General features: G+C 52.2%; 1 protein-coding gene across 1 annotated transcript; it reads left to right on the top strand.

Moving 5' to 3' along the window:
- The first annotated feature begins 247 nt into the window (after window positions 1–247).
- Window positions 248–1,171, top strand: LOC124020244 (leucine-rich repeat extensin-like protein 3). The gene has a single exon (XM_046335604.1). It carries the CDS (start codon window positions 248–250, stop codon window positions 1,169–1,171), a length of 924 nt encoding a protein of 307 aa, XP_046191560.1.
- The last annotated feature ends 8,829 nt before the right edge of the window (window positions 1,172–10,000 follow it).

A 10,000-nucleotide genomic window follows, 5' to 3' on the forward strand; every position in this document is an offset into this window, starting at 1 on the left:
CTACAGGGGAGACTGAGAGATGACCAAGGACGACATCCCTACAGGGGAGACTGAGAGATGACCAAGGACGACATCCCTACAGGGCAGACTGAGAGATGACCAAGGACGACATCCCTACAGGGGAGACTGAGAGATGACCAAGGACGACATCCCTACAGGGGAGACTGAGAGATGACCAAGGACGACATCCCTACAGGGGAGACTGAGAGATGACCAAGGACGACATCCCTACAGGGGAGACTGAGAGATGACCAAGGACAGCAAGGCAGCACCTCAGTTCAGCGCAACCGACCGCCACCCATCCGCCACCCCTCCGCCACCCTCCGCCAGCCCTCCGCCAGCCCTCCGCCAGCCCTCCGCCACCCCTCCGCCAGCCCTCCGCCACCCCTCCGCCACCCCTCCGCCAGCCCTCCGCCAGCCCTCCGCCACCCCTCCGCCAGCCCTCCGCCACCCCTCCGCCACCCCTCCGCCACCCCTCCGCCAGCCCTCCGCCACCCTCCGCCACCCCTCCGCCACCCCTCCGCCAGCCCTCCGCCACCCCTCCGCCAGCCCTCCGCCAGCCCTCCGCCACCCCTCCGTCACCCCTCCGCCAGCCCTCCGCCACCCCTCCGCCAGCCCTCCGCCAGCCCTCCGCCACCCCTCCGCCACCCCTCCGCCACCCCTCCGCCAGCCCTCCGCCAGCCCTCCGCCAGCTCTCCGCCACCCCTCCGCCAGCCCTCCGCCAGCCCTCCGCCACCCCTCCGCCAGCCCTCCGCCAGCTCTCCGCCACCCCTCCGCCAGCCCTCCGCCAGCTCTCCGCCACCCCTCCGCCAGCCCTCCGCCAGCCCTCCGCCAGCTCTCCGCCACCCCTCCGCCAGCCCTCCGCCAGCCCTCCGCCAGCCCTCCGCCAGCCCTCCGCCAGCTCTCCGCCACCCCTCCGCCAGCCCTCCGCCAGCACTCCGCCAGCCCTCCGCCAGCCCTCCGCCAGCCCTCCGCCAGCCCTCCGCCAGCCCTCCGCCAGCACTCCGCCAGCCCTCCGCCAGCCCTCCGCCAGCCCTCCGCCAGCCCTCCGCCACCCCTCCGCCACCCCTCCGCCAGCCCTCCGCCACCCCTCCGCCAGCCCTCCGCCACCCCTCCGCCACCCCTCCGCCAGCCCTCCGCCAGCCCTCCGGCAGCCCTCCGCCAGCCTTAGAGCTAGCCAGGCACAGTAATCACTCTGATGAGGTCAGAGACATGTCTCCGTGACGTGACGGACACTGGCCAGTTCTCTGTATGGCTTTCGCTCAACTGAAGAACTCTTGGACGGATTCTACTGCTGTACGGAATATAAACCCACATCCCACGAGGCGTAATACACTAATATACTACCTCAAACTACTCAAAAACACACCTGTTGTAGTAAATATGAAGAAAATGAACCTTCCCGCCCACCAGTCTGGCTATGACCTCCATTCAAACATATATAAAGCTCTGCTCTCTCTGATCATTTCCTCAATCTGCTCATGAACCTAAATCAAGTCTGTCTCATTCCAGGCATCAGAGGTATTAGTGTGTTTTTGGTACAAATCCTGTCAAACGCCTTGAAAAATCAATCAAATCACCTTTAACTTCAGTGTGCTAGCTCTCCTTAGCACACCTCAAAACACTTACCTGTCTGGAAGATACCTGTCTGCTTCCCTAGAGATATCATGGGTCCTAGTCAACACACTTACCTGACTCCAAGATACCTGTCTGCTTCCCTAGAGATATCATGGGTCCTAGTCAACACACTTACCTGACTCCAAGATACCTGTCTGCTTCCCTAGAGATATCATGGGTCCTAGTCAACACACTTACCTGACTCCAAGACACCTGTCTGCTTCCCTAGAGATATCATGGGTCAACATACTGACTCCAGAGGTATCATGAGGTCAACATATCTGACTCCAGAGGTATCATGAGGTCAACATACTGACTCCAGAGGTATCATGAGGTCAACATACTGACTCTAGAGGTATCTCTCTGTCTCTCTCTCTCTCTCACTCTCTGTCTCTCTCTCTCTCTCTGTCTCTCTCTGTCTCTCTCTGTCACTATCTCTCACTCGCTCTCTCTCTCTCTCTCTCTCTCTCTCTCTCTCTCTCTCTCTCTCTCTCTCTCTCTCTCTCTCTCTCTCTCTCTCTCTCTCTCTCTCTCTCTCTCTCTCTCTCTCTCTCTCTCTCTCTCTCTCTCTCTCTCTCTCTCTCTCTCTCTGTCTCTCTCTGTCTCTCTCTCTCTCTCTCTCTCTGTCTCTCTCTGTCACTATCTCTCGCTCGCTCTCTCTCTCTCTCTCTCTGTCTCTCTCTCTCTCTCTCTCTGTCTCTCTCTCTCTCGCTCACTTGCTCTCTGTCTCTCTTTCTGTCTCTCTCTCTCTCTCTCTCTGTCTCTCTTTCTCTCTCTCTCTCTCTCTCTCTCTCGCTGTCTCTCTCTCGTTCGCTCTTTCGCTCTTCTGCACTCTGTTTGTCTGTGACCTGGCTAGCCTCTAATCCACAACACCCCAGCTAGTCATCTCCTCGGACTGACAGAAAGAGGAAGAGAGGGGAGAGGTGAAGGAGAGATGAGTGGGCGTGGGGGTTGTCTGAACTCTCGCTGAGTAATGAAATGAAATGACAGCCCTTTGGAGAGGGAAACAGGAGGAGGGACAGTCAAAGGAAGACAGAAAGGGGCAAGGATACCGGGGCCAACCAGGAAATTGAAGCCATCACAAGCAAATTGAGTTCAGGTCCTTTTTGGAGGGAGAAAGCAGCACACCAATCAGTTTGGTCCAGCTAGCCTGCTAGTCAGACGGTGGCTGGGGGGCGCTGCCTGCCAGGACCCTTGTAGGGGTGTCTTGACATGGCAATAGGACCAACAGCAAACGACCTACAGCCATCCAGATGCAGTCTGGGGCTCAGCTGACAGAGCTGATCTCATGCTGAATCCCAAAGGGTCCTTACCCCCCAAAAAAGAAGGGTACCTTATCCACCCCCCCCCCCCCCAAAAGAAGCTTATTCCCCCAAAGAAGAAGAAGAAGGGCACCAGGGCACTTAGGCCTCTGGTCAAAAAGTAGTGCACTATGTAGGGAATAGGGTGCCATTTGGGACTAGTGGTGCAAATTGGGAAGGTCAAGTAGAGGTGGGAGGGGTTGGGGACACTGAACATGATACATGTCCTGGAGGAGACGTGAACTACTATAGAAACAACAGAGTTATGTGGTAGCCTGCTGCGATGCCTGACTAGAAATGAGACATGATGAGAAGTTAACTACTATAGAAACAACAGAGTTATGTGGTAGCCTGCTGCGATGCCTGACTAGAAATGAGACATGATGAGAAGTTAACTACTATAGAAACAACAGAGTTATGTGGTAGCCTGCTGCGATGCCTGACTAGAAATGAGACATGATGAGATGTTAACTACTATAGAAACAACAGAGTTATGTGGTAGCCTGCTGCGATGCCTGACTAGAAATGAGACATGATGAGAAGTTAACTACTATAGAAACAACAGAGTTGTGTGGTAGCCTGCTGCGATGCCTGACTAGAAATGAGACATGATGAGAAGTTAACTACTATAGAAACAACAGAGTTATGTGGTAGCCTGCTGCGATGCCTGACTAGAAATGAGACATGATGAGAAGTTAACTACTATAGAAACAACAGAGTTATGTGGTAGGTAGCCTGAACTACTATAGAAACAACAGAGTTATGTGGTATGCCTGACTAGAAATGAGACATGATGAGAAGTTAACTACTATAGAAACAACAGAGTTATGTGGTAGCCTGCTGCGATGCCTGACTAGAAATGAGACATGATGAGAAGTTAACTACTATAGAAACAACAGAGTTGTGTGGTAGCCTGCTGCGATGCCTGACTAGAAATGAGACATGATGAGAAGTTAACTACTATAGAAACAACAGAGTTATGTGGTAGCCTGCTGCGATGCCTGACTAGAAATGAGACATGATGAGAAGTTAACTACTATAGAAACAACAGAGTTATGTGGTAGCCTGCTGCGATGCCTGACTAGAAATGAGACATGATGAGATGTTAACTACTATAGAAACAACAGAGTTATGTGGTAGCCTGCTGCGATGCCTGACTAGAAATTAAGAAAACATACAGGCTGTTTTCCAAATAACACCTTTATGAGCAAAGTAGTGCACTATTTAGGGAATATCCAACCTCTTGGCCAACCCCTTCTTTCTCTCTGACTGAACCCACAGCTACCAACACCCTTCCTTCTCTCTGACTGAACCCACCACCACCAACCCCTTCCTTCTCTCTGACTGAACCCACCCCTACCAACCCCCTTCCTTCTCTCTGACTGAACCCACCCCTACCAACTCCTTCCTTCTCTCTGACTGAACCCACCCCTAACAACCCCCTTCCTTCTCTCTGACTGAACCCACCCCTAACAACCCCCTTCCTTCTCTCTGACTGAACCCACCCCTAACAACCCCCTTCCTTCTCTCTGACTGAACCCACCCCTACCAACCCCTTCCTTCTCTCTGACTGAACCCACCCCTAACAACCCCTTTCCTTCTCTCTGACTGAACCCACCCCTACCAACCCCCTTCCTTCTCTCTGACTGAACCTTCCCATTCCAACCCCTTCCTTCCCTCTGACTGAACCCCCCTACCAACCCCCTTCCTTCTCTCTGACTGAACCCCCTACCAACCCCCTTCCTTCTCTCTGACTGAACCCCCCTACCAACCCCCTTCCTTCTCTCTGACTGAACCCCCCTACCAACCCCCTTCCTTCTCTCTGACTGAACCCCCCCCTACCAACCCCCTTCCTTCTCTCTGACTGAACCCACCCCTACCAACCCCCTTCCTTCTCTCTGACTGAACCCACCCCTACCAACCCCCTTCCTTCTCTCTGACTGAACCCACCCCTACCGACCCCCTTCCTTCTCTCTGACTGAACCCACCCCTACCAACCCCCTTCCTTCACTCTGACTGAACCCACGCCTACCAACCCCTTCCTTCTCTCTGACTGAACCCACCCCTAACAACCCCCTTGCTTCTCTCTGACTGAACCCACCACCACCAACCACCATTTCTAATGAGCCTTATTTGCCCTTCTCCTCCTGCTAATTCTTGGACAGTGACACAACATTCCCGGACTAATTATCTAGATTTCACAGCAGCACTACACAGCACGACACACACACACACACTCACGCGTGCACGTACACACGGCCTAGGTCTGATGTTGCAACCATTGACGAGGGGTGGAATCATTGTTAGAACCCCAAAGGCCTCATTATCTTTGTTGGCTCCCAATTAATCTATTAAGATGTTTTGGCTCAGTGGCTGTTACACGCTATGACCTGGGGCCCTATTCAAAACAATATATAGTGTTGGTTGGCTGGGTGGCTGGTTGGTTGGTTGACTGGTTGGTTGACTAGTTGGTTGGCTGGTTGGTTGACTAGTTGGTTGGTTGGCTCGGTGGCTGGTTGGTTGACTGGTTGGTTGACTGGTTTGTTGACTAGTTGGTTGGTTGGCTCGGTGGCTGGTTAGTTGACTGGTTGGTTGACTGGTTGGTTGACTAGTTGGTTGGGTGGCTGGTTGGTTGGTTGACTGGTTGGTTGACTAGTTGGTTGGCTGGTTGGTTGACTAGTTGGTTGGTTGGCTCGGTGGCTGGTTGGTTGACTGGTTGGTTGACTGGTTGGTTGACTAGTTGGTTGGGTGGCTGGTTGGTTGGTTGACTGGTTGGTTGACTAGTTGTCTGGGTGGCTGGTTGGGTGGCTGGTTGGTTGGTTGACTGGTTGGTTGACTAGTTGGCTGGGTGGCTGGTTGGTTGGTTGACTGGTTGGTTGACTAGTTGGTTGGGTGGCTGGTTGGTTGACTGGTTGGTTGACTAGTTGGTTGGGTGGCTGGTTGGTTGACTGGTTGGTTGGGTGGCTGGTTGGTTGACTGGTTGGTTGGGTGGCTGGTTGGTTGGCTGGTTGGTTGGTTGGCTGGTTGGTTTGATGGTTGGTTGGTTGGCTGGTTGGCTAATTGGCTGGTTGGCTGGTTGTTTGTTTGGTTGGCTGGTTGGTTGACTGGTTGGTTGGGTGGCTGGTTGGTTGTCTGGTTGGTTGGTTGGTTGACTAGTTGGTTGGCTGGTTGGTTGGTTGGTTGGTTGGTTGGCTGGTTGGCTGGTTGGTTTGATGGTTGGTTGGTTGGCTGGTTGGCTAATTGGCTGGTTGGCTGGTTGGTTGTTTGGTTGGCTGGTTGGTTGACTGGTTGGTTGGGTGGCTGGTTGGTTGACTGGTTGGTTGGTTGGTTGGTTGGTTGGTTGGTTGACTAGTTGGTTGGCTAGTTGGCTGGCTAGTTGGCTTGTTGGTTGGCTGGTTGGTTGGCTGGCTAGTTGGCTGGTTGGCTGGGTGGCTGGTTGGCTGGTTGGCTGGCTAGTTGGCTGGCTAGTTGGCTGGTTGGTTGGCTGGTTGGTTGGCTGGTTGGCTAGTTGGCTGGTTGGTTGGCTAGTTGGCTGGTTGGCTGGTTGGCTGGTTGGCTGGTTGGCTAGTTGGCTGGTTGGTTGGCTAGTTGGCTCATTGGTTGGCTAGTTGGCTGGTTGGGTGGTTGGCTGGTTGGCTGGTTGGCTAGTTGGCTCGTTGGTTGGCTAGTTGGCTGGTTGGTTGGCTGGCTGGTTGGCTGGTTGGTTGGCTAGTTGGCTGGTTGGCTGGTTGGCTAGTTGGCTGGCTGGTTGGTGAGTTGGCTGGTTGGTTGGCTAGTTGGCTGGTTGGCTGGTTGGCTAGTTGGCTGGTTGGTTGTAGCATTAAGTAGGGAAATGACAGGAGACTTGCAGTATAATTAGACACTGTGCCTTTACATTAAGCATCTGTCTTCTTTAAGGTGGAATAAGTGGGATTTATATCCACAATGTATCTACATTTATATTCTATATACAGAGCATTTGTAAAGTATTCAGACCCTTTGACTTTTTCCACATTTTGTTTCATTATTGATTAATTTAAAAACGTTAAAAATCCTTATCAATCTACACACAATACCCCATAATGATGAATAAAAAGCAGTTTTTTAGTCGTTTAAAAAAAATCACATTTACCTAACTATTTAGACCCCCTCAAGGACATTCAGAGACTTGTCCCGAAGCCACTCCTGCGTTGTCTTGGCTGTGTGCTTAGGGTCGTTGTCCTGTTGGAAGGTGACCCTTCACCCCAGTCTGAGGTCCTGAGCACTCTGGGAGCAGGTTCTCATTAAGGATCTCTCTGTACTTTTCTCCGTTCATCTTTCCTTCGATCCAGACTAGTCTCCCACAGTCCCTGCCACTGAAAACCATCCCGGCAGCATGATGCTGCCACCACCATGCTTCACCGTAGGAATGGTGCCAGGTTTCCTCCAGACATGATGCTGCCACCACCATGCTTCACCGTAGGGATGGTGGCAGGTTTCCTCCAGACATGATGCTGCCACCGCCATGCTTCACCGTAGGGATGGTGCCAGGTTTCCTCCAGACATGATGCTGCCACCACCATGCTTCACCATAGGGATGGTGCCAGGTTTCCTCCAGACATGATATTACCACCACCATGCTTCACCATAGGGATGGTGCCAGGTTTCCTCCAGACATGATGCTGCCACCGCCATGCTTCACCGTAGGGATGGTGCCAGGTTTCCTCCAGAGGGGACGCTTCCCATTCAGGCCAAAGAGTTCAGTCTTGGTTTCATCAGACCAGAGAATCTTGTTTCTCAGGGTTTGAGTCCATTTGGTGCCTTTTGGCAGACTACAAGTGGGCTGTCATGTGCCTTTTACTGAGGAGTGGCTTCCGTCTGGCCACTCTACCATAAAGGCCTGATTTGTAGAGTGCGACAGAGATGGTTGCCCTTCTGCAAGGTTCTCCCATCTCCACAGAGGAACTCCAGAGCTCTGTCAGAGTCACCATCGGGTTCTTGGTCACCTTCGTGAACAAGCCCCTTCTCTCCAAATGCTTCTTTAATTTAAGAGTGATGGAGGCCACTATGTTTTTGGGGACCTTCAATGCTGCAGACATTTTTTGGTACCCTTCCCCCAGATCTGTGCCTCGACACAATCCTGTCTCGAAGCTCTACGGTCAATTCCTTCAACCTCATGGCTTGGTTTTTGCTCTGACATGCACTGTCAACTGTGGATTCTGATGGACACTGATGTACTGAGGGATTCTGATGGACACTGATGTACTGAGAGATTCTGATGTACTGAGGGATTCTGATGTACTGAGGGATTCTGATGTACTGAGAGATTCTAATGTACTGAGGGATTCTGATGTACTGAGGGATTCTGATGTACTGAGAGATTCTGATGTACTGAGAGATTCTGATGTACTGAGAGATTCTGATGTACTGAGAGATTCTGATGTACTTAGGGATTCTGATGTACTGAGGGATTCTGATGTACTGAGAGATTCTGATGTACTGAGAGATTCTGATGTACTAAGAGATTCTGATGTACTGAGGGATTCTGATGTACTGAGAGATTCTGATGTACTGAGGGATTCTGATGTACTGAGAGATTCTGATGGACACAGGAATAGCCACTCAACAGTACCTTCTCCATCTAGCCACTCAGCAGTACCTTCTCCACCTAGCCACTCAGCAGTACCTTCTCCACCTAGCCACTCAGCAGTACCTTCTCCACCTAGCCACTCAGCAGTACCTTCTCCACCTAGCCACTCAGCAGTACCTTCTCCACCTAGCCACTCAGCAGTGGTTTCTCCACCTAGCCACTCAGCAGTACCTTCACCACCTAGCCACTCAGCAGTACCTTCTCCACCTAGCCACTCAGCAGTACCTTCTCCACCTAGCCACTCAGCAGTACCTTCTCCACCTAGCCACTCAGCAGTACCTTCTCCACCTAGCCACTCAGCAGTACCTTCTCCACCTAGCCACTCAGCAGTGGTTTCTCCACCTAGCCACTCAGCAGTACCTTCACCACCTAGCCACTCAGCAGTACCTTCTCCACCTAGCCACTCAGCAGTACCTTCTCCACCTAGCCACTCAGCAGTTCCTTCTCCACCTAGCCACTCAGCAGTACCTTCTCCACCTAGCCACTCAGCAGTACCTTCTCCACCTAGCCACTCAGCAGTATCTTCTCCACCTAGCCACTCAGCAGTCCCTTCTCCACCTAGCCACTCAGCAGTCCCTTCTCCACCTAGCCACTCAGCAGTACCTTCTCCACCTAGCCACTCAGCAGTATCTTCTCCACCTAGCCACTCAGCAGTACCTTCTCCACCTAGCCACTCAGCAGTATCTTCTCCACCTAGCCACTCAGCAGTACCTTCTCCACCTAGCCACTCAGCAGTCCCTTCACCACCTAGCCACTCAGCAGTATCTTCTCCACCTAGCCACTCAGCAGTCCCTTCTCCACCTAGCCACTCAGCAGTCCCTTCTCCACCTAGCCACTCAGCAGTACCTTCACCACCTAGCCACTCAGCAGTATCTTCTCCACCTAGCCACTCAGCAGTCCCTTCTCCACCTAGCCACTCAGCAGTCCCTTCTCCACCTAGCCACTCAGCAGTACCTTCTCCACCTAGCCACTCAGCAGTACCTTCTCCACCTAGCCACTCAGCAGTCCCTTCTCCACTGGCTTAATGTGATGAAGTCTCCAGGCTTCCAGTCTGTAAAGCTGAGGTGATGGTATTGATGGTTGAGGAGGAAGTCAATAATCATTAACGTGATTAAAGCCACTGGCTTTAATCCTAAATGACACCCTATTTACTCTATAGAACACTACTTAGACACAGAACGCTAAAGGGTGTGGTCAACCATAGTGCACTACGTAGGGAATAGGGTGCTATATGGGACTCAGAACAGACTGGTCATGATGGTTGTAGGACTATAGTAGACTGGACATGGTGGTTATAGGACTATAGTAGACTGAACATGGTGGTTGAATGACTATAGTAGACTGGACATGGTGGTTGTAGGACTATAGTAGACTGAACATGGTGGTTGAATGACTATAGTAGACTGGACATGGTGGTTAAATGACTATAGTAGACTGGACATGGTGGTTAAATGACTATAGTAGACTGGACATG

Source organism: Oncorhynchus gorbuscha, unplaced genomic scaffold, assembly GCF_021184085.1.
Source record: "Oncorhynchus gorbuscha isolate QuinsamMale2020 ecotype Even-year unplaced genomic scaffold, OgorEven_v1.0 Un_scaffold_779, whole genome shotgun sequence".
Taxonomy (NCBI): domain Eukaryota; kingdom Metazoa; phylum Chordata; class Actinopteri; order Salmoniformes; family Salmonidae; genus Oncorhynchus; species Oncorhynchus gorbuscha.